This window comes from Sorex araneus, chromosome 7, assembly GCF_027595985.1.
Source record: "Sorex araneus isolate mSorAra2 chromosome 7, mSorAra2.pri, whole genome shotgun sequence".
NCBI classification, from domain to species: Eukaryota; Metazoa; Chordata; class Mammalia; order Eulipotyphla; family Soricidae; genus Sorex; species Sorex araneus.
In genome coordinates, this window is record NC_073308.1 from 4,346,489 (window position 1) to 4,371,920 (window position 25,432).

The 25,432-nt window shown below is 46.1% G+C and overlaps 1 protein-coding gene and 1 pseudogene across 5 annotated transcripts in view; both read right to left on the minus strand.

The window, feature by feature from the left end:
- Positions 1-6,679, minus strand: part of LOC129406542 (RAD52 motif-containing protein 1-like) — a 32,075-nt pseudogene extending 25,396 nt beyond the window's left edge.
- Positions 1-25,432, minus strand: part of LOC129406600 (pleckstrin homology domain-containing family M member 1-like) — a 60,369-nt gene that overhangs the window by 8,365 nt on the left and 26,572 nt on the right. For 3 of the 5 annotated variants that reach the window (XR_008631095.1, XR_008631094.1, XR_008631096.1), the window contains exons 3-4: positions 17,916-18,163; positions 15,146-15,505 (exon numbers count right to left, since the gene is read on the minus strand). Coding sequence is in view for 1 of the 5 variants with exons in the window: in XM_055144926.1 (XP_055000901.1) it covers positions 15,442-15,505; positions 17,916-18,163 (312 nt within the window). In the remaining 4 variants the exon portion in view is untranslated. Of the gene's footprint in view, positions 1-9,774; positions 9,956-13,916; positions 15,506-17,915; positions 18,164-25,432 lie in introns of those variants that run through there. The other 2 variants (XR_008631097.1, XM_055144926.1) reach the window with 2 other exon arrangements.

Sequence of the window (25,432 nt, forward strand, 5' to 3'; positions counted from 1 at the left end):
CAAAACCGGGGCCGGAGCGATAGCACAGCGGGTAGGGCATTTGCCTTGCACACGGCCGACCCGGGTTCGATCCCCGGCATCCCATATGGTCCCCCAAGCACCACCAGGAGTAGTTCCTGAGTGCAAAGCCAGGAGTAACCCCTGAGCATCGCTGGGTGTGACCCAAAAAGCAAAAAAAAAATAAATCTCAAAACCACATTTATGAAACTCATCTTCCTCCCTCCTACAGTGCCTTTACATATGCAAGGTCTACGCTCTGCCAAGGGTCACATCCCTGTTCCTACAAGATGGTCTTAGTAGCCAATGAGAGAAAGGGGTGAGGGGAGTACCACTCATTAATTACAACGGATAAATTATATTTATTTGAGGGGGTATTGGGGCCACACCTGGCATTCCCCAGGCTTATTCCTGGCTCTGCACTCAAGAAAAATTTCTGGTGGGTCTTGGGAGACCATCTGGGGTGCCAGGAATCCAGCCAGTGTGAGCAAGTGCAAGCCAAGAGCCCTCCCCGGCCATATTATCACTCTGGCCAAAAATGTTTTTAATACCAGCTGTGATGTAACTGTGAGATGGCCATAGGTTAGCTGCAGCGTATAGTCTGCAAAGCAAATAATGTCTAAGAGACCTTGATCTCACTCCTAGGGGGTGGAGTAGAGACTGAAGCAGGTGTTGAGCCTGCAGAGGAGCAGCAGAGTCTATGGTCACCACGGAGGGGTGTTTTCATGTCCGATGAAGGTGCAGGCAAGGAGGAAAGGATGGGGAGTGAGAATGACCAGCAAGATGAGGTGTGAGAAGCCAGTTCAGGGAGCCAATCAGAGAAGGCTGAGAATTATCAAGTGAAAGGTTTGAAGAGAAAAAATCCTCACTCATATATTCAGAGGCATGGGAAATGGTGGGGGGTGTGCACAGGAAAACAGCGGAGCAGGAGACCCCTAGGTTCTTACCTCCATCCCCTCCACACCCAACACCGCTCCACCAAAACCGAAACGAACCACAAGAGAACGGAAATGGGCCAGACAAAAGAATGGGACCAAAATGAGGCCCAAGCGAGACGGAATTTGGGAGCTGGAGACCGCGGAGCTGGGGTGCACGCAAAGGGAAGAAAGTTTTCGGTGGGAACTGGGAACTGGGGCTGGGCATCGCGAATGGCTGGCTTAAGACAGAGCGATGACGCTGGCCGCGAGTCCCTCCAGCCAACAGGACTGCCAAGCGCACACGTGGACCCCATCAAAGCCCAGAGGAGGCTGGGAACTGCCTCTGACCCTGTCAGCGAGTCTCTTACTGCAACCAGCCTGGGCGTTTCTGCAGCAGCAGCCTTGGGGGACTGGCTGCCTGCTACCCGGATTCTGGGGGACACTCTGCAAGGCAGCGGGAGGCTGGTGGGTGGGGGCGGCTAGCTGCCAGTGTAAGGGGCCCCCGCCCAGCACTGCTTCCCACGGGGCCGGCCCCCGCCGAGTGCGGAGCCACCTTCAGCTGAGACAACTGGAAGAGCGGCTGCCGGTCATAGGCCCCTTGGGCTGAGTGAGCGGCGCGCGCAAAATAAAACTTGACCCCGGAGTAGAAACCCGGCGGGGAGGCCACAGCGTTGGGGAAGACGCGCACCGCACACAGAAGGCGAAGCGGGAGAAGGCTGCGGACAGAGAACGATGCTGCAGGGCCGCCTTGGTCACCCACTGCACAGTCTGGCATAGGAGGCCACCCTCCCCGCCTGTCCCCTGCCCCCAGGTGAGGGGCCACATCCCCAGCACGCTGCACTCTGCAAGACGGGGCTGCAGCTGCGTCGCACAGCCACGGCCACGGGCCCGAGGTGCAGCACAAGAAAGTGTTGCGCGAGCTGACAGCCACGGTTCCCTTGGCACAGGGCAGGGCGCGGGGCCACGGCGGGAAGTCGGGGCTCGAGAGACTCCTTTCCCGGGGGGACCCGGCTCACATGCAAGGGATATTTGGGGCCAGAGCTCATCTCCCACACCAACAGGGTTTTGTCACTCTCGTTGGGAACCGTGAAAGGTACCACCTGAGCCCTCCTCGGCTTCACTGCGCCTGCGCAACTCAAACTCACGGCGGCACTGCGCCTGCGCAGAACCTGCCCCCGCTTTTTCAAAGGGGGCTTGTGCGAGGGTGGGGCGTGCTGGGGGTGGATCTACTGTGGCCAGGCCCAGCCCACAGTGCTAAGGGCTAGGCACCAAGTCCCCACCTTTAAACTCCTTGGTGTCCCATCAGCACAAGTCTTTCTTGATGAGCCCAGAGGGCTAATTTTCTTTCTTTTATTTCAGAGTTTTTCACAGAATTTGATTACACTCAATATTTAACACCAATTTCATCACCATTACACCTTTCCACCACCTTTGACTTTTCCCACCACTATCCCAAAACTGCCCCAAAAAATGTTAAGTCATTTATTTTGTATTACTTGCTATAAATACTTGACTGAAAATTATCCAAAAAGGTTTCCTCAGAGTAAGGTGTGTGAAAACTGTTGTATCTCATCTTGGAGCCATTGAGCCCTGGGATTAGAGACCAGAGAGCTAATTTAAGGACATAGGGGAAGGACCTCTAGTTCTGCCTGAACCCTTAGAAAACAATTTCCTTCCTCCTCACCCCAATCCCAACCCCACAGGATACTGCACCATTGTGAAGGTGCGTTTGTGGAACCCGGATGATGTGGGAGCTGAGAGCAGGGCAGAGACTGGGGAATTGAGTTGATTCAAGTAGTGACTCCAACATGGGAGCTTGTGGTGCCCATGAGACTTCTTAGCTTCCCTGTAGCTATTTGGTGGAGCAATGGACTAAGAAGGCAAGTAGGTCCTTCCCATCCGTAATTTTAAAATGTTAGTATCAGGGGCTGGAGCAATAGCACAGCGGGTTGCGCATTTGCCTTGCACGTGGCTGACCCGGCTTCGATTCTCAGCACCCTATATGGTCCCCTGAGCACCGACAGGAGTAATTCCTGAGTGCAGAGCCAGGAGTAGCCCTTGTGACCCAAAAAGTTAAAAAAAAATGTTAGTGGAAGATGGAATTGTGTTCATTTATTTGGGGGCCACACCCAGTGATGCTCCAGGCTGACTCCTAGGTTTGTGCTCAAACATCACTGAATCCCTGGAAGGGCTTGGGGGACCATTTATGGAAGTGGGAATTGAACCCAGGTCAGCAGAATCAGGACAGCACCACATCCCGTCTGTGAAATTTTCCCTAATCCTTTAAAAAGGATAATATAAATAGGGCTCAGTGTGACAGTACAGCAGGTAGAGTATTTGCCTTGCATGTAGCTGACCAGGTTCAATCCCTAGCATCTCATATGTTCACCTGAGGACCACCAGGAGTAATTCCTGAGTGCAGAGCAAGGAGAAGCATTGCCAGGTTTGGCCCCCCAAAAAACATAAAGGGTAATATAACAAATGTTCTTCTTTCTAAGACAAAAACTGGTTTCATTAGTTGTGTGACCTCTCTACTGTCACTGTCACTGTCATCCCATTGCTCATCAATTTGCTCGAGCGGGCACCATTATGATCTCCATTGAGACTTGTTGTTACTGTGTTTGGTATATCGAATACACCACGGGTAGCTTGCCAGGCTCTACCGTGCGGGTGAGATACTCTTGGTAGCTTGCCGGGCTCTCCAAGAGGGGTGAAATATCAAACCCGTGTCGGCTGCATGCAAGGCAAATGCCCTGCTGCTGAGTGGAAGCACTGCAGCACTGTTATCGTCATCCCATTGTTCATCGATTTGCTCGAGCAGGCACCAGTAATGTCTCCATTGTGAGACTTGTTGTTACAGACCTCTCTACAATGCTAATAATTGTTTTATGAAGAGGAATTTTTAAAAATATTTTTATTTGGTATATCCAATATCCAATGAGCATGGGTAGCTTGCCAGGCTCTGCCGTGCGGGCTCGATACTCTCGGTAGCTTGCCAGGCTCTCCGAGAGGGGCGGAGGAATCGAACTCGGGTCGGCTGCGTGAAAGGCAAATGCCCAACCGCTGTGCAGTCACTCAATGAGAGATGTTACTGGTGCCCACTCAAACAAATCGATGAGCAACGGGATGACAGTGATACAGTGATTTTTATTTATCCCCTTCAGTCCTAAAGTTGTTTTAAAAATGGAAAATCTTTGATCATGGTCTGAATTTTATTCTTGTTTTATCTGTTCTGGAAATCTAGAAGTCTGGAAACTATCACATAATCATTTCTCATTTTATGTCTGCTGTAGTTAAAACTCAGAAGTAGGAACATGAGTGATTCAAGGCACATCCCAGTTTTATCAAGACTGATGAAATCACCAGTGGTAGGGTGCTTGCCTTACATGTGACTGACCTGGTTTGTTCCCCATCATCCCATATGGTCTCCTGAGCACTGGCAGGAGTGATTCCTGAGTGCACAGTCACGAGTAACCCCTAAACATAGCTGGGTGTGGTGCAAAAACAACAAAAAAATTAGATCCTGGGTAAGATAGATAGGACAGAGGGTAAGATGTTTGCCTTGCACGTGGCCAAACCAACTCTGATCCTTGGAACAGTATGTAAAATATAAAGAAACATGTTGGGAGCCCTCCATCCTCGTCTTTTTAGAAAGGATCATCCCTAATCATTAATGCTCTTTTGGTTGATGACTAAGAGTGTATCCCCAGCACTCCAAGGGGTCACTCCTGAGCAAGACATTCAGGAATAGCCCCAGACACTTGGGTGTGGTCCCAAATACCCCTCTCCCAAACAAAACAAAGATAGATTCTATCTAGGACTTTTTTTTTTATTTTTTGGATCACAACCTGAGATGCACAGGGATTACTCCTGGCTCATGCACTCAGGAATTACTCCTGGCAGTGCTCAGGCGGACATATGGGAAGCTGGGAATCGAACCCAGGTCGCCTCATGCAAGGCAAACACCCTACCTGCTGTGTTATTGCTCCAACCCCCTATCCAGGACTTTTTAAAGATGATCTGAATTCTAGTCCGTTCTTCCAGAGCAGCTGAAATCACTGGCATTCTGACATACTTCTTCCACCCACCACTATTTTTTATGCCTCCATACCAGATCATTAAGCTACACCGAGTTTTCTCTCTCCACTAAAAACAATTTGCTTTGGTTAAGTTACCTAAAGCCTGATATTGTTTCAAACCAGTAATTACAGAGTTCATTGCCTCTCCCAACACCCTGTGAAACTGTTCACACAGGTCTCCACTTCATGATGAACATGTCGCGGACAATAGGTTTTATCTTCCTTTTAGTACCCTGAGTGCTCCGATTGCACTTGGCACTCAAATTCAGACAGGAAAACATGAACGCTTTCTTCGTACAAGGAACACTTTAATAGTCCCCCAAATATAGAAATTTCATCGGGGTCCCCTTGGTTTTATAAATGAGTCAATAGCTAGGGGCCTGGACTTGTATGAGAACAAGGAGGCAGCCCTTGGAAACCCTTTAGTCCTGGGTTTAGTCCTTTACTCCCAGGGCTCTGGTCCATTTGGCTTGTGAAGGGGAAGAGAAGACAGTGACACAGAATGAAAGCAAAGGGCAGACAACATGGAGAATGCCCAAGTGAGGAGAGAGAGGAGTTCTGGAAAACTCCATAGCAGGCCGGCTTTCCCCGCCTCATTCCACATGACATCAGGTCAACCAGGAAGAGAGTGGTCAGCCCTCACAGTGTCCAAACCGTGTCCATGGTTTGCCACATAGAAAGTGGCAAGCACTGGTTCACAAAGTGGCAAGAACCTTCTGGCAGGACAGGCTGGCACCTGCCCACAGACCAGGGGGTTGGGAAACCACTGTTGTCGTGGGCTACAAATGTTCCAGAATTTGATGCAAAAAGTAGCCACGGAGTACCTGCCAAAGAGTATATGCCTCAGTAAATATTACTGAGGTGGACACAAAAATAAGGGAACTGTAAATACAGCAAAATGTTAAAAGGGCCGAGGAAGAGACAGGAAAAACAGATTTCAGTGACTGGGCAGAGGTAAGGGGATGCTGGGCCTTTTACACCAGACATAGACGGGAGCTTAAGTGGCTCTGGACCTAAAAGTAAGAGCTAACTCCGTAACTAAGAAGCAGTAGGCCAGAGGGCTGCACAACAGACTGAATGCATGTGTTGGTCACGGGAGGCCCAGTTTGATCCCCAGCATGGCAGGTTCCCCTCAGCATCACCAGGGTGACCCCCAAACAGAGAGCCAAGAGTCCTTTTCCTATACAATAGTCCAAAGCAAATAATCCAGTTCCTGAGAAAAAGCACAGAAATAAATCTTCGTGACCTTATACCTGGCAATTAGGATCCTAATTACAAACACCCAAACCCGAAGTGACAAAAGGAAATAGATGCTGGACTACATGAAAACTAAAAACTTTTCATGGAGCTATGGGACAGGGGCTAAGCCATTTGCCTTGCGTATGACCAACCTGGGTTTGATCCCCAGCACCATAGATGGTCTCCGGTGTCCCGCCAGAAGTGACCCCTGAGCACAGAGCCAGGAGTAAGCCCTAAATGCCACCGGGTATGGTCCCAAAATGGAAATAAACTAAAAACACTGATGTGACAAATGATCAAGACAAAGCTCAAGGACTTTGGTGCAAACCAGACCTGTATTTGACCTGGCACCATGTCACCCTCTTTGAAGCACCACTGACTATAGCCCTGGAGACCCTTGAGGATCACCAGGTAACACTGGTGGTCTCTGGCACAAAAGGAACTCATTCTTAGGCCCTATCCCCAATTCACATGCCTTGGCTAGATGGCCAGTTAAAAAGTTAACTCCACCTGTATCACCTCCTTGAAAACTTTGGGCTTACTGGAATGCACAAGGGCATTTGCAGCCACACGACACCTCAAACTGTACAACACTGATAAAACAGGAGTAGCAAACAGACTGCATGGGATATAAAGTAGAAGGCATCCGATCTAGGTTAAGAAAGTACCAACATAAAAGGCTTAACCTATACCAATATCTTAGCAATGTCTTGTACAACTGCTTAATAGATCCAGGGTGAGGGGCTGGAGCGATAGCACAGCAGATAGGAAATTTTCTTGCAAGCGACCCACCCGGGATTCGATTCCCAGCATCCCATATCGTCACCTGAGCATTGCCAGGAGTAATTCCTGATTGTAGAGCGAGGAGTAACCCCTGTTCATCGCCGGGTTTGACCCGAAAGGCAAAAAAAAAAGAAAGAAAGAAAGAAAGAAAGAAAGAAAGAAAGAAAGAAAGAAAGAAGAAGAAAATTCTAAACTAAAATAATAGCTCCAAAAATAAATAAGATAAGATAAGATAATAGCTCCAGGGTGAGATACACAATCTTCACTAATTTTCTTCTGAGGAGATATTTTTTCAGTATTCTTTTAGCAAATTATAACAAGTAATATAAAATAAATAAATAAATTACTGAGTACCTGCTTTGCGTAAGGTTTAAAGGATGATTGGAAAAAATGGAGATAATGGTGGTGGGAAGGTACAATGATGGTAGAATTGAATGTCTGTAACAAATCTTCATGAACAGTTTTGCGAACTACAGTGTCTATATAAGGCAAGGGAAAATAAAATTTTAAAAACTAAGTTAAATTTATTTATTTATTTATTTATTTATTTATTTATTTATTTATTTTGCTTTTTGGATCACACCCGGCAATGCACAGGGGTTACTCCTGGCTCTGCACTCAGGAATTACCCCTGGCAGTGCTCAGGAGACCATATGGGATGCTGGGAATCGAACCCGGGTCGGCCGCGTGCAAGGCAAACGCCCTACCTGCTGTGCTATTGCTCCAGCCCCTAAATTAAATTTTAAAAGAAACAAAAAATACACCAAACCAGGGTGAGCTGTCCCTATTCACCAGGAGGCTGGCAGCAATGACAATCAAAATTGGGGGTGAAGATATGGAAAAACATACTATACCTTTTAGTTTTTTGGTTTTTTTTTTCTTTTTGTGTCACATCCGGCGATGCACAGGGGTTACTCCTGGCTTTGCACTCATGAATTACTCCTGGCAGTGCTCTGGGGATCATATGGGATGCTGGGAATCGAACCAGGGTTGGCTGTGTGCAAGCAAACACCCTACCCACTGTGCTATTGCTCCAGCCCCTGTACCTTTTAGTTTTTCACAATGTGGTAGTACTCAAGAGACTAACCAGAGGGACCAGAGGGAGACTTTAACAGTCTGGGGCACACGGTGCATGCTTGGGAGATGCACATTCCATCGCTGGCAGCAGAGGGTCTCCCCCAGCCCCAAACTCCTACCAGTACCAGGAGCCACCCCTGAGCACTGCGCTGGGAGTAGGCCCTGAGCACCTCTGTGTGCACCCCCCAACCCAAACAAACAAATAAAAAAGGTTAAACCTGGAATTAAACTGGATTCCCATTCTGTAGACAGTCTTGGTATTCTGGTCACTGTTTCTTTTGAGGTACAGAAAATTATTAGCTTAAGATAGTCCCATTTGTTCATCTCTGTTTCTACTTCTTTGGTCAATGGCATTTCATCCTTGAAGATACTTTTGGCTTCAATGTCGTAGAGGGTTTTGCCGACCTTTTCCTCAATGTACCTTATAGATTCGGGTCTGATGTTGAAGTCTTTAATCCATTTTGATGTGACTTTTGTGCATGGTGTTAAGTACAGATCTGAGCCCATTGTTTTTCATGTAACTGAAAGTTACATGTTTTGCCAGCACCATTTGTGAAAGAGACTTTCCTTGCTCCACTTCACATCTCTTGCTCACCGATCAAAGATTACATGCTCATATATTTGAAGGTTGTGTAAGGATGTTCAACCCTATTCCACTGGTCTGTGGGCTATTTTTGTCCCAATACCATGCTGTTTAATTATTACTGCTTTGAAGTACAGTTTGAAGTTGGGTAAGGTGATACCCCAACATCCTTTTTCCTGAGAATTGTTTTAGCTATTTGTGAGCGCTTGAATATGAATTTCAGGAGTGTTTGATCCATTTCTTTGAGAATGTCATGTGTAGAGATCTCAATGAATCTGTATAAGGCTTTGGGGGAGTACTGCCATTTTGACATTGTTAATTCTCCCAATCCATGAGCAGGGGATGTGTTTCCATTTCCTCGTGTCCGCTTTTATTTCTTGAAGTAGCATTTTGTAGTTTTCTTTGTATAGGTCCTTTACCTCCTTCATTAAGCTGATTCCGAGGTACTTGATTTTCTGAGGCATGATTGTGAATGGGATTGCCTTTTTCATATCACTTTCTTCTCTCTCGTTATTTGTGTATAGGAAAGCCATGGACATTTGGGTATTGATTTTATAACCTGTGACTTTACATGTTTACTGCTTCTAGGAAGTTCTTGGTAGAGGTTTTAGGGTTCTCAAAATATAGTATCATGTCATCTGCAAATAATGAGAGTTTTCTTTCTCTCTTTCCAATTTGGGTACGCTTAATGTCTTTTTCTTGACTAACTGCTATGGCAAGTACTTCCAGCATATCTTAAATAGTAGTGGTAAGAGTGGGCATCTTTGTCCTGTCCCTGATCTTACAGGGAAGGCTCTTACTTTTTCCCCATTGAGGATAAAGCTTGTTGTGGGTTTATGGTAGAGGGCTTTGAGTATATTGAGAAAAGTTCCTTCAATTCCCATTTTGCTTAGACAAAGACAGTCTACACAATGGGAAAGGTTATTCATCCAATGCCCCTCTAGAAGGGGTTCATATCAAGGATATACAAGGCACTGGTTGAACTCCCAAGAAAAAAACATCCAACCACATCAGAAAATGTGGCAATAAAATGAACAGAGGAAGAAATTCTTTTTCTTCTTCCTCAAAGAAGAAATCTGAATGGCCAAAAGAGACATGAAAAAATGCTCTTCATCACTAATCATCAGGGAGATGCAGATCAAAACAGCTATGATATATCATCTCACACCACAGAGACCGAAAAACATCCAAAAAAACAAAAGCAAGCGCTGTTGGCATGGATGTGGGGAAAAAGGGACTCCCTTTCACTCCTCGTGGGAATGCCTACTGGTCCAGCCTTTCTGGAAAACAATAAGGACACTTCTCAAAAAACTAGAAATCAGTTCCCATTTGACACAGCAATACCATGTCTGGGAATATATCCCAGAGATGCAAAAATGTACAGTAGAAGTGACATATGCACTTGTATGTCTATTGTAGCACTATTTACAAGAGCTAGAATCTGGAAACAACCTGAGTACCCAAGAACAGACCACTGGTTAAAGAAGCTCTAGTATATCTACACAAAAGAATACTATGCAGCTGTAGGAAAAAAATGAAGTCATGAAATTTGCATAGAAGTAGATCAACATGGAGAGTATCATGCTAAGTCAGATAGAAAGGGACAGACATAAAAGGACTGCACTCATTTGTGGGCTATAAATTAACATAATAGGAGACTAACATCAAGGAACAGTTAAAATAAGTGTCAGGAGCACTACCCCAAGCCTTGATAGCCAATCTCATGCATTAGGGGAAAAGGTAGCTGGGATGGAGAGAGGAGCACTAAATAAATGATGGTTGGAGGGATCGCTGGGGATAGTAGATGCATGTTGAAAGTAGATCATGGACCAAACAGCATGGCTGCTTGTTACCTGTATTGCAAACCATAACAACACTCAAAAGGACAGAGAGTAAGAGGGATTGTGCCTGCCACAGAGGGAAGGGGTGGGGTTGAGGGGTGGGAGGAGGGATACTGGGAACATTGGGGGTGGGGAATGGGCACCAGTGGAGGGATGGGTGCTTGAACATTGTTTGACTGAAATGCAATCATGAAAGTCTGTGGGTCTGTAAATGTACCTCACAATGATTCATTAAAAAAAATTAAAAAGCAGATACGAGAAGTTTTAAAGCACATGTGTTTGCAAGGCATAAAATGGATCTCAACAAGGGAATGAGTAGACTGTGAATACAGGGGGATATTGGAGCAGATTATTTAGGAGCTTGTTAAGGAGTTTGAACATTATATAGGTAGTGAGAAGTCATTTGAAAGTATTAAGTGTAAAACAACCCACATTTTCTGTTTCAATATAAAAATGAAAATAGAAATAAAAACAGAGTGTTAAGTAAATAAATAAATACAAAAGAAATAAACTGGATTCCCCCCATATTCCACTTTATATGCACTGAGGAGAAATAAAAACATACAGACACAAATATAATAGCAAAAGTGGAAGAGAAAAGTCCATCAGCCAGTGATAAACAAAATGTAACCTGCCGTACAATGCCACCTACAAAGGAATGTCAGTCAACAACAAAAGGGAATGATGCTGCTCCAAGGCTGAGCCTGTCATGGGGTGACAGCAGGGCAAGTTGTGTGGTTCATCCACTATTAAGGGACCCTCCAGAACAGGCCTGACTACTAGCAAAGTGGCTGAAGGAAGGCCAGAGGCCAAGGGCAGAGAGAGGACTGGAGAGAGACTGGTAATTGAAGGTGTTTCCTTCAGCGGGGGGATGACAAGGTTTTATTTATTTTTTTTTTGATTTTTTTTTTTTATTGAATCACCAAGTGGAGGGTTACAAAGTTCTCAGGATTATGTCAGTTATACAATATTCAAACACCCTTCCCTTCACCAGTGCCCATCTTCCATCACCAACCCCCCCAGTATATCTGCCGCCCCCTCCCACCTCCCTAGTCCCCACCCTTGTACGTGATAAGTTTCACTTCATTTGCGCTTATCTCGATTACATTCCATGTTTCAACACACAACTCACTATCGTTGCTGGGGTTTCCCCCCAAAAAGAAAAAGACAGTCCTATTGCCAATAAGGCATTTGATAGTTCTCCATTACTAAGAATATAGAGATATTAAGTCCTGCTGTTTGTTACATAACTTTTCTTTTTCCCCCTTGCCCCGCGCCACCGAGTTCACGCCTGTTTAGTAATCGCCACGCTGTCTGACAAAGGGAAAAAAACCGAAGAGGCTGGTTATTTCCCGGATGACAAGGTTTTAAAGTGAAACTGTGGGGTTCAAGAGACAGCTCAGCAGGCTACGGAGCTGGCTTTTCACACAGGAGGCCCAGGCAGTATTCCTGGCAGCTCTGAGCCCCCAAGTGCTGCCAAATACACATCCTGGAGCAGCCTGAGTGATGGTGGGTGTGGCCACAGGACCAAAGTAAATTAAACTCTGGTAATGGCTACACAATCTTATGAGTCTATTTAAAAATTAAAATCTACACTTTAATTGGTGAATTGGGGCCCAATAAAGCTGTTCTTAAAATGAAGGGCATGAGTGTGTTACGTGAAAGTGGTAGGGGCTGGAGCAATAGCACAGCGGGTAGGGCGTTTGCCTTGCACGCGGACGACCCGGGTTCGATTCCCAGCATCCCCTATGGTCCCCTGAGCACCACCAGGAGTAATTCCTGAGTGCAGAGCCAGGAGGAACTCCTGTGCATCGCCAGGTATGACCCAAAAAGCAAATAATAATAATAAAAAAATAAAAAGAAAGTGGTAGTAGTTGGGGCCAGGGGGAAGGGTTATGGCTCAGTGGCAGAGCACAGGCTTCTAAGTGTGAGGTCCTAGGTTCAACCCCTCGGATCACATATGCACACACACAAAATAAACATGTCAAAGAATTACAAATCTAAGAAGTGGAGCTGAAGTGAGAACACAGCAGTAGGGCGTTTGCCTTGTACCCTTCTGAGCACAGAGCTGGAGTAACCCCTGAGCATCACTGGGCAGCTGCCTTCCCTTTCCCTGGCCCAGCCACCTGGAGCTGACCTCACACCGGACCTTTTCCACCAATGCTCAAGTCAAATCAACAACCACGGAACATCTGTCCCTTCGACTAACACACTGCTACATTCTTCCTTGGGGGCTAGTGACCTGGGCACTTGTCCGTGCCCATTTTGAGAGGTGGCATTATTTCCCTCAGAATATCAAGGGGCCACATAATTTTCTTTCATATATTAAGCCTTGTACCCATTTTGGTTTGTGGGCACATATGATACACAGCCTGAGGTAACACATTTACTGAGTCACAAAGTGTGTGCAGATTACACGAAGCTATTAAAATTTGTGTTTACTCACATTCTAGATTTCAAAGTTGCCAACCTGGTTGTGGTGCTAATGAGAGGCTCTAATTGGAAGCTTCAGATTTCTTGGTTACAAAAAAAAAAAAACATCAGGGGGCAGAGACAGTACAGTGGGTAGGGGGCTTGCCTTGCATGCGGCTGACCTCAGTTTGATCCCCAGCATCCATTATGGTCCCCTGAGCACAGAGTCAGGAGTAACTTCCGAGCACTGTTGGGTATGGCCCAAAGAAAACAAAGAAAACAAATAATCAAACAAAAAACCTCAGTAAGGGAGTCCCCGCTGGGGCCGGTGCTGGGCTCCGGCCGGGTTTCGCCCGGGTGCCCACGCCTCTGCACAGCCGGTGGATGTGGAACGAGCGGGAACCAGAGACAATTTAGGATTTGGGGTTCCAGCAAGTGCTTGCACCCATGTATGGAGACTGTGAACTAAGCTTTTGCTACATGCTGGTCCAGGAAGGTAAATGATTCATTTTCCAACTTAAATCTCCGAGGACTTAATTACTATAATACAGAAATTGTAAACCAACATTTTATTGCTTCATTCTCATCAGTGGAAATCTTATTATCAAATATTTCCTTGTTAATAGAGCTGTATTCTTGGGGGATAAATTCCAAAAAAATAGTGAGTCTGTTTTGAAACTCTAACAACAATAGTGAGTTGTGTGTTGAAATCTGGAATGTAATCAAGGTAAAGAGAAAAGGAAGTGAAATTATCACTCACGCACGGGGGGTTTGGGGGGTGAGGGGTGGGATGTATACTGTTCTTTTTTGTTTTTGCTTTTGTTTTTGTTTTGTTTTTGTTTTTATTGGTGGTGGAATATGGGCACTGGTGAAGGGATGGGTGTTTGAGCATTGTATAACGGAGATATAAGCCTGAGAACTTTGTAACTTTCCACTTGGTGATTCAATAAAATAAATTAAAAAAATTTAATATATTAAAAAAAAACCTCAGTAAGGGCTGGAGAGATAGCTCAAAGACCTGTAGTGTTTACTTTGCTTGCAGCAGCTCCAGGTTTAGTCCCCAGCACCCCATGGTACCCAGAGCACCACACCAGGAGTAGAAACTGAGCACCAGAGGAATGTGCCAAAAAACACCCTAAGAGAGTACACATTAATCTATTTGGTATTGAGTAAAATCACAAAGTTTATTTTCTATGCATCGTTTGCTGCTAATAAAGTCACAAGTTCTCTTTCAAACAGAAGGGTCACTATAAAAGATCCATAATTTTCTCTGGGAATCTTCACCTGTTTCCTGAGAAAAAATGTGAAGCAGCAAGGGTGTGGCCTCCCAGCGGGACTACTTAGCCCTGGTCTAAGCTCACAAGGGCCCACGCAGGGTTCTCCCAGGAGCTGCATATGGCTGGCTTCCCTTGGATGATCAACACACTGGACTACTTCAGCGATACTCGGTCAACTGGGCTGGACGGGCCAGTGCTAGGACTCATGCCATGTGGTGAATGAAGCATGAGGAACCGGGAAGTGAAAATGAGTCCCTGTGCACGCAAGGCATGCAACCCGTGACCACAGAGCTATCTCCCCAGCCCAGGACTAGCCGTCTTTCAAGTGTTCACTGGTAGATTATTAGACAATGTGGTTCCTTTGTCTTTTGTACCCTACATGGCAATGCTCAGCGCTTACTTCTGACTCTGCACTCAGGAATCACTCCTGGTGGTGCTTGGGGACTATATGGGCTGTCGGGGGTCAAACGTGGGTTGGCCATGTCACAAGACAAGCCCCATCCCCACTGTACTATCGCTCTAGTCTCCGGAGAGTGTGTGGTTCTAAACCTGATTCATGTCGCAGAATGAGAATTTTATGAACTGTTAATTTAATATGGGCTGAGGGAAAATAAAGGCTCAGTGAGCAAAGTGTCTTGCCTTTGGAAACTATTTTGGCACAGATGAGCCTCAGCACGGAGTCTGTGTTAAGATGAGCATTAGCTTCCCCCCAGGGTTGATATGCGTTGACAGAACACACCCACAGGAAGTGTCCAGCACTGTGCCTGCCTCATCTCCTTGACTTACACCCAGAAGCCCGGGCTCCATCATTGCCAGGCAATGAATCCCAGCACTGGGAGGGGACCCAGGGCTAATGGGGAAAAGGCAGGGACCACTCAGAGTCACTAGCTGAGACATTTCATGGGGCCCTTCCACCCCACCCACAGCTCGCACTACTCACTGGGCTGCAGGTGAGGGAACCACGATTCTCAGTCCGGCTCCACCCTCCCGGAGCTCTGGCTGGTGGCTCCCTGGCGGGCTGTGCTGGTCAGTTCACCCACCAGACTTGAAGGCTACTGGCATGGAGTGCTCCCTGCAGAGACAACAGGGGCAGTTCCCGGTGGTGGCAAGTCTGGGGAGCCACCATCTGGAGGAGCGCAGGAGAAGGCCGGGGCAGGCAGGGCTGAACTAATGTGGTGGAGTGCGGGCGTGTGCTTGAGTGCAGGCCGGGCGGCACAGGGCTTGCTGCTTCCTGGGTTAGTTGGCAGGTTGGCACAGAGTCCTCCTGGGCTTTGCTGAATTCTGACAACACCCTTGGAAGCTTTAAACAGAAAAATACCCTGTGTGACAAGTTGGACTGCCCACTAGGATGCCCACCGCGGAAATCTAAGTAGGGAGATATGCTGCTTTGTGATCTGAGCACAGAGCAAACACCTCTCTTACCCTCCCCATGGGGACAGGCCTCCTCCCCCGCAGTCCCTCTGCTCCCCCAGCACAGAGGGCAGCAGGTATGAGAGCTGAGAACCTCAGGCAAAGGAAGCTGACAGAGCAGAGACAAAGGATGCGATGGGAAGGGGAAGTAAGTACCTTTGAACTCCTAAGCAGCCTAACTGTGGGCCTGCAGTTAGATCAGCCATTGATCAGAAGCCCAGGCCCCAAGACTCCTTCCTGGGACTTGGAATTTGGTCACGTGGGGACCCATTTTGTTCTCAGAGCTGTGAGGTGCTGCTGGTCTACCTCTGTGCTGTGGGGACAGAGTGCATTTGTTCCCTGAAGTCTCTGAGCCCATGGGCTCAAGGCTTGTCATGTGGCCACAAGTACACACATGGGGGAGGGCATCACTCAGTCCCCCCCAGGGGGCTCTAGAAAGGCCACTCTCCTCTCCGCATGCTTCTGGGGCCACAGGGAGCCAGTGTCTCTGTGGACACACACACTTACACATTCAGGCACACGAGTCTCCTTCTCGGCCTTCTGGAATGGGCACTAGGCTAGTGGTTTCTCCTCCCTTGTGGAGGTTCCTCTTGTTGTAGGGCCAAGAGACAGTAGCCTAACGGTGGCCCACATCTGCCCCTGTGGCTGAGAGTGCAAACGCCCAAAAGTGGGTTCATTAAAAAAAAAAAAAGACTTTTATCTGATATTCTCCTAGCTGAGCTTTACTCTGACCTACCTTCATAAATCAGATCTTTCAAAACATCCGCGTAAGAGGTGACTAGAGGCTGGAGCCACAGCACAGTGAGCAGAGCATCTGCCTTGCACACTGCTGACTTGGGTTCAATTCCTGGCACTCTATATGGTCCCCCACCTAGAGTGATTCCTGAGCACAGAGTCAGGGGTAAGCCCTGAGCATTGCTGAGTGCAGCCAAACAAAATAAAAGAAAACAAAGGTAATAAGGGATCATCTACATATTTATGGTCAGCTTTTTAATCAGCGGCACCAGATAGCTGGATGCCAATATTTTTGTTGTTGTTAAAAAAATTTTGGTTCTGTGCTGCTGAAGTTAAACCAACAGAAGGGTTTGAAGTGATAGTACAGTGGGGAGGGTGTTTGCCTTTTGTGTGGCCAACCTGGGTTTGATCCCTGGCATCCCATATGGTTCCCTGAACACTGCCTGACTGCAGAGTCGGGAATAACCCCTGAGCACTGCTAGGTGTACCCCTACCTCCAAATAAATAAATAAATGAATAAATAAATATAAATAAATAAAACCAAAAAAAGGGAAAGACAAAAAGGAAAATTTCAAAACAAGTTTAAGAAAATTCATGTAAGGAGGGCAGGGGTGAAATAGTCCTGAAATGGTCTATATATGTGGCAAGGGAGGATTTTCAAAACATTTTCTATTTGTCAATTTTTGGTGTTTTTTTGTTAGTTTGTGGGCCACACCTGGCAGTGCTCAGGGATCACTCCTGGTATGTTGAAGTTCAAGCCTGGATTGGCTGCAAGGTATGTGCCCTACCAGCTATACTATCTTTCAGCCCAACTTATATGTTATTAACAAAAATTATATAGTAAATGTTGGTGAAAATCTTAAAACATTAAAACATATACTCCACGGGCTGGAGAGACAGTACAGGAAGGGGTTAATACACTTACCCTGTATGTGGCCAATCCAGGTTTGATCCCTGGTACCACATGGCCCCCCAATATCACTGAGGACAGAGCCAGAAATAGCCCCTGAGCATGGGAGGGTGTGGCAGAACACCCTCCCCTTCCCCTGCCGTGCATTTGTGTGAGTGTCCCCAACTTTTTAGACTGAAGCTCATGAGCCCTTAGGGTAACTCGATAGAAACTGAATGTGAGAGGGTTGTGAGCATGTGGGCCACAGGAGAGTTATTATTTTGGGGGCCTCACCTGGCGATGCGAGGGCTGACTCCTGGGTCTGAGCTCAAGGATCACTCCTGGCAGGGTTCTGGGAACTGTAGAAAGTGTCAGGGACCAAAATTGGGTTGGCCATGTGCAAGGCAAGTGCTCTCCCTGCTATCCTATCTCTCCGGCCCAGGAAAAGCTTTCTGAACTGAGCACTCATTCAAAATCAAGCTCCTCAAGAACCCGAGGTGCTTCTGGCAGCACTTGCGCAGGGTGGCATCTCAGGAGCCAAGAGGGGCGGCAAGTGGAAAGAGTGTAAGAGGCCCCCTGTGTGCTCTAGAACATGGCACTGCTGGGGATTTCCCCCCACAGCGATGGCCCCACCCCCACCCCATTTCTGCAGCACCTCCCCAAAGCCAAAGCTCACTTCTGGGTGACGGCTTTCAGGAGGGGCCAGAAGGCAGGCTGCGGCAAGGGCTTCCATTGGGCACGCTTCTTCCTTTTGTCTCCCTCCTCGGTGAGGATGTGCTTGGTGTGCAGACCATGGATGAACATGGCCTCCACGGCACTGTACACGGTGTTGGCGTCGGCATCCTTACTCGTCACCACCATGTCCCAGGACACGTACTGCTTCTGCAAGGCCTTCATGGAGCCCACAAGCCCCTTCTTGATGACCTGGAGGGCGGCGCGGACAAACACCAGGTTGGTGGCACCCCTCGGAATGCCACTCTGTCCTCCACCATACACGGGATGGGGCACACCCACACCAACGCTTTGTCCTGCTGAACTACCGAACTAGCACCACCTGACGCTAGAGGCACAGAAAGAAAATTCACACATACACACCACTCAGAGGAAGCCGCTGTTTGTTAGGTTTTTTATGCAATAACATTTGCGTATGTACTTATTTGGATACGGGGTGGCGGAGGCGGATTTCCGGAGGCCCAAGGGCCCCTCTAGTGATTCTCAGTAGCTGGCATGGCAGTTCAGTGTGAGGGCCTAAGGGTCTGTGCTACCTGTACTGCGCAGTGCTGGGCATTAGCTGGGTCAACCCCAGATTCTGGGGGCCACCAGAGCCATGCCCACTGATGCTGGGAGGCCAGGTGGTGCTAGGGATGAAACCTAGGTCAGGTGCACACTACGAGTGTGCCCTAACTGCTATACTCTGTTCTGGTCCCAAGTAGCAATTAAAAAGTTTTTCAAGGGCCAGGGAGCTATGCAACAGGAGGGGCATAAGCTTCACTGCAGGAGGCTTGGGCCCAACTGAGCACCACCAGGAGTAGGCCCCAACACCCTCCCGCCACACCCAGCCAGGAATAGCCCTTGAGCACCACCTGTGTGGCCCCACCAAAAATTACCCAACAAAATGTTTTTTATGCTTCCTTTTACCAAAGCTTCCAGAAAAGTTGCTGCCAGGATGACTTCAGCACATGTAGTAGCACCAGGGTTTGGATTTGTGGCCTCAGCGGCTTGTGGCCTCCTTCAGGCTTTAAGCCACAGGACCACCTACAGCCCCTGGTGTATCTTTTTCTTAACAGAGTCTATTCCTGCTATGCATCCCTGGGTGGGCCTGAGAATGTTTGGGGGATGCAGTGACTGGGCTCAAAATCAGGGCCTTGAAGACAAGAGCTGGCCCTCCCGCTCCCCCTTCCCGCTGCCGTCTGTGTCCCCGGAATTTCTGAAGCCACTCCCTGCCCGCCCTGCGCACCCCGTCTCCCGAACTGGCTTGTAACTGCGCACGTCCTTCAGGTACGAGGACCATCCCTCGGCCACGCCCTCCCGATCCCCCTTCCCGCTGCCGTCTGCGTCCCCCGAATTTCTGAAGCCACTCCCTGCCCGCCCTGCGCACCCTGTCTCCCGAACCGGCTTGTAACTGCACACGTCCTTCAGGTACGAGGACCATCCCTCGGCCACGCCCTCCCGTCCCCCCCATCAACAGGAAGACACTGGGTCATGGCCTGTGCCTTAGTGGGCGTGGTCTCAAAGTGGGCGTGGCCTATTTTCAGAGCCGCCAACGCTAACGCAGCCGCAGTTATTCTTTCCTTCCTCAGCTCAATCGGTACCGTGCATTCCTTTGAAAATTCACTTTTGCGATCTCAAACACTTACGCAAAATAGCCAGTAGCTTAGGCTGACAGTATATAAGCTATCAGGGAATAAGGGAAGTTTAGCACAATCGGAGCCCCTTCTTTCCACAAAAAGGAAGAGGAATAAATAATTACAAGGTTCCAACTCTATACTTCCATGACAATATGAAGAAGCAGCGAAAATCCCCTCCGCGAAGAGAGGGGGAAGAAAAGATACCAGAAACCTCAACAGATAAACAATTCAGAGAGGAAATCTGGAGGAAATCTGGAGGAGAGTCGACCTACTCCAAGCAAGTATGGAACAGACATCCAATAAATTAAGGGAGGAGATGAATGAAGCGCTGGAACGGTCTACCAAGAAAATACAGGAAGAAATGAGAGCAGAAATGAGAGCAGAAATTTCAAACCTTCGAACGGAAGTCTCACAAATAAAGCAATCGGTAGATGAAATAAAAATCTCACTAGATGCCCTCAACAGTAGAATGACTACAGCTGAATACAGAATCAGTGATCTGGAAGATGAGCTGCAGAAAGCTTATAGACAACAACAAATAATGGCGAAAGACCTCAAAATGGCTATAGAGCGAATCAGAGCCCTGGGGGATGACTTCAAGAGGAACAACATAAGAATCATTGGAGTACCAGAACCGCAGGGAAGCAACCCCAATGAAAAAAACACAGTCAAAGATATCATTGCTAAGAAATTCCCAGAGCTGGACAAGGCAGGCATCCAGATACAAGGAGTCTGAAGAGTACCAGCAAAAAGAGACCCGAATAAAAAGACCCCAAGGCATATCATAGTCAGAATGACGGATACCATGGATAGAGACACAATTCTGCAAGCAGCAAGGTCAAGGAAGGAAATCACATACAAAGGAGCACCCCTCAGATTTACGGCCGATCTGTCAGAAGAAACCCTCCGAGCCCGAAGACAATGGTGGGACATAGTGAAAAAACTCAACGAAATGAATGCCTCACCAAGAATACTTTATTCGGCTAAACTCTCACTCAAACTCGAAGGAACCATACACTACTTCTCGGATAAACAACAGCTCAGGTCCTTCATAGACTCAAAACCAATCTTGAAAGAAGGTATAAAGGGGCTACTGTAAGACAAGGAGGAGCCCTATAAGAACAACAAATCCCACAGAAAGATGACACAAAACCACATCACAATAATCTCTCTCAATGTCAATGGCCTAAATGCACCTATCAAGAGACACAGAGTGGCTAAATGGATCCGGAAATTAAACCCAACATTCTGTTGCCTGCAAGAAACACACCTGAACAAACAGAGTAAACATAGACTCAAAGTCAAAGGATGGAAAACAATCCTCCAAGCAAACAACCCCCTTAAAAAAGCTGGAGTGGCCATCCTGGTATCCGACAACATAGATTTCAGGATGAAAAAGATCAAAAGGGACAGCGAAGGTCATTTTCTGTTTATCAAGGGATATGTACAACAGGAAGAAATCACACTCTTAAACGTATATGCTCCTAACGAACGACCGGCTAAATATTTAAAAAAACTCCTAACAGACTTCAAAGAGGACATCACTAACAGCACAATTGTAGTCGGAGACTTCAATACGGCCTTATCGCCTCTAGATAGATCCACAAGAACAAAACTCAACAAGGAAACACTGACTCTGAATGAAGAAATTGAAGAGAGAGGCCTAATAGACCTATACAGGGCCTTACACCCCCAAAAGAAAGAATACACATTCTTTTCCAGTGCACATGGAACATTTTCAAAAATAGACCATGTACTGGGCCCCAGAACATACCTCAATAGAATCGGAAAAATAGAAATTGTATCAACCATCTTTTCAGACCACGATGCGCTGAAGATAGAAGCTAACCACTCACAAACACGGAAAATCAAATCAAACACCTGGAAATTAAACAATTCCATGTTGAACAATGAGTGGGTCAGGAAGGAAATCAAGGAAGAAATCAAAAGATACTTAGAAACAAATGAGAATGAAGACACGAGCTACCAAAACCTATGGGACGCAGCTAAAGCTGTGTTAAGGGGTAAATTTATAGCTCTCCAAGCATTCCTCAGGAAGGAAGAAAGGACCCACATAGATAGCTTGACTTCACGACTCAAGACCTTAGAAAAGGACCAGAAAAAGGACCCCAAACCAGATCGAAGGAAAGAAATAATAAAAATTAGAGCAGAAATTAATGACATCGAAACCAAAAAAACAATCAGAAAGATCAATGAAACAAAGAGTTGGTTCTTTGAGAAAATAAATAAGATTGATAAACCGCTAGCAAGACTCACAAAGAAAGAAAGAGAGAAAACTCTAATAAATCGAATCAGAAATGAAAAGGGGGACATCATAACAGAAACCAGTGAGATTCAAAAGATCATTAGAGACTACTTTGAAGGTCTTTACGCCACAAAAAAGGAGAACCTAAAAGAAATGGATGGATTCCTTGATTCCTACAATCTCCCAACACTGAAGAAAGAAGACCTGGAATACCTGAATAGATCCATCAATGTTAAGGAAATTGAAACGGTAATCAAAAACCTCCCCAAAAACAAAAGCCCAGGCCCAGATGGTTTCACTGGCGAATTCTTCCAAACATTTAAAGAAGACCTATTGCCTGTTTTCCTCAAACTTTTCCAGGAAATTGAAAAAACAGGAACTCTCCCAAACAGTTTCTATGAAGCACATATCTCCCTAATACCAAAAGCAAACAAAGACACCACTAAGAAAGAAAATTACAGACCAATTTCCCTGATGAACACTGATGCGAAGATCCTCAACAAAATACTAGCAAATAGGATCCAACAACTCATCAAAAAGATCATACATCACGACCAAGTGGGATTCATCCCAGGGATGCAAGGATGGTTTAACATTCGGAAATCAATCAACATAATCCAGCATATCAACAAAAGTAAAGACAAAAACCATATGATCATATCAATAGATGCAGAGAAAGCATTTGACAAGATCCAACATCCTTTCATGATGAAAACCCTCGCCAAAATGGGGTTTGGAGGAACTTTCCTCAAGATAGTCGAAGCCATCTATCACAAGCGTACGGCAAGCATTATCCTCAACGGGGAAAAACTAAGGGCCTTTCCTCTGAGATTGGGCACAAGACAAGGATGCCCACTCTCACCACTCCTCTTCAATATAGTACTGGAAGTACTTGCGATAGCTATTAGACAAGAAAAAGAGATTAAGGGCATCCAGATAGGAAAGGAAGAAATCAAACTCTCACTATTTGCAGACGACATGATACTATATCTAGAGAAGCCTAAAACCTCTACTAAGAAACTCTTAGAAACAATAGACTTATACAGTAAAGTTGCAGGCTACAAAATCAATACCCAAAAATCCATGGCCTTCATATATGCAAACAATGAGGCAGAGGAAAGGGACATGAAAAAAGCAATCCCATTCACAATCGTGCCCCAGAAAATCAAGTACCTCGGAATCAGCTTAACCAAGGAAGTAAAAGACCTTTACAAAGAAAACTACAAAACGCTACTCCATGAAATCAAAGAGGACATGAGGAAATGGAAACATATACCCTGCTCGTGGATAGGGAGAATCAATGTTGTCAAAATGGCAATACTCCCTAAAGCATTATACAGATTCAATGCGATCCCTATAAGTATACCCTTGACATTCTTCAAAGAAATGGATCAAGCAATCCTAAAATTCATATGGAATAACAAACGTCCAAGGATAGCTAAAACAATTCTTGGGAAAAAGATGATGGGAGGCATCACCCTCCCCAACCTCAATCTTTACTACAAAGCAGTAACAATTAAAACAGCATGGTACTGGAACAAAGGCAGAGCCGTAGACCAATGGAACAGGGTGGAATATCCCTACACACAACCCCAAATGTATTATCATCTAATCTTTGATAAGGGAGCAAGAGATGTGAAGTGGAGCAAAGAAAGCCTCTTTAACAAATGGTGCTGGCACAACTGGACAACCACATGCAAAAAAAATGGGTTTAGACCTTGACCTGACACCATGCACAAACGTCAGATCAAAATGGATTAAAGACCTCGACATTAGACCACAAACCATAAGGTACATTGAAGACAAGGTCGGCAAAACCCTCCACGATATTGAAGATAAACGTATCTTCAAAGGTGACACGGAACTAAGTAATCTAGTAAAAACAGAGATCAACAAATGGGACTACATTAAACTAAAAAGCTTCTGCACCGCAAGAGATACAGTGACCAGAATCCAAAGACTATTCACAGAATGGGAAAGGATATTTACACAATACCCATCAGATAAGGGGTTGATATCAATGGTATAAAGCACTGGTTGAACTCTACAAGAAGAAAACATCCAACCCCATCAAAAAATGGGGCGAAGAAATGAACAGAAACTTTACCAAGGAAGAAATACGAATGGCCAAAAGGCACATGAAAAAGTGCTCTGCATCACTAATCATCAGAGAGATGCAGATCAAAACAACCATGAGATACCACCTCACACCAAAGAGATTAGCACACATCCAAAAGAACAAAAGCAACTGCTGTTGGAGAGGATGTGGGGAGAAAGGGACCCTTCTTCACTGCTGGTGGGAATGCCGACTGGTTCAGCCCTTCTGGAAAACAATTTGGACGATTCTCAAAAAATTAGATATTGAATTCCCATTTGACCCAGCAATACCACTGCTGGGAATATATCCCAGAGAGGCAAAAAAGTACAATCGAAACAACATCTGCACATGTATGTTCATTGCAGCACTGTTTACAATAGCCAGAATCTGGAAAAAACCCGAATGCCCCAAAACGGATGACTGGTTGAGGAAACTTTGGTACATCTATACAATGGAATACTATGCAGCTGTTAGAAAAAAGGAAGTCAAGAATTTTGTAGTTAAGTGGATGGGCATGAAAAGTTTCATGCTGAGTGAAATGAGTCAGAAAGAGAGAGACAGACATAGAAAGACTGCACTCATCTATGGTATATAGAATATCAGAGTGGGAGACTAATACCCAAGAACTGTAGAAATAAGTACCAGGAGGTTGACCCCATGGCTTCGAGGCTGGCCTCACGTTCCGGGGAAAGGGCAACTCAGAGAAGCGATCACCAACTACATTGTAGTCGAAGGCCATGTGGGGGAAGGGAGTTGCGGGCTGAATGAGGGCTAGAGACTGAGCACAGCGGCCACTCAACACCTTTATTGCAAACCACAACAGCTAATTAGAGAGAGAGAACAGAAGGGAATGCCCTGCCACAGTGGCAGGGTGGGTTGGGGGGGAGATGGGATTGGGGAGGGTGGGAGGGACGCTGGGTTTACGGGTGGTGGAGAATGGGCACTGGTGAAGGGATGGGTTCCGGAACTTTGTATGAGGGAAGTATAAGCACAAAAGTGTATAAATCTGTAACTGTACCCTCACGGTGATTCGCTAATTAAAAATAAATAAATTATTTATAAAAAAAAAATAAATAAAATAAAAAAAAAAGGGACCACTAAGTCAATAATGATTGGAGAGATTGATTGGGATGGGAGATGTTTGCTGAAAGTAGACTAAAGACAGAACATAAAGGCCTCTTACTATCTGTATTGCAAATCATAACACCCCAAATTAGAGAGTAAGAAGGAATGTATCTGTCACAGAGGTAATGGGTGGGTTGGGGTTGGGGTAGCAGGAGGGACACTGGGAACAATGGTGGTGGAAATGTGCACTGGTGGAGGGATGAGTGCTCGATCATTATATGACTGAAATGTAATCATTAAAGTTTGTAAAGTATCTCATGGTGATCCAATAAAAAATAAATAAAATTTCGTTTAAAAAAGAAAAAAAAAAAGACAAGAGCTTGGCCACTGGCCACCTTCTCTATTTCAAAACATGG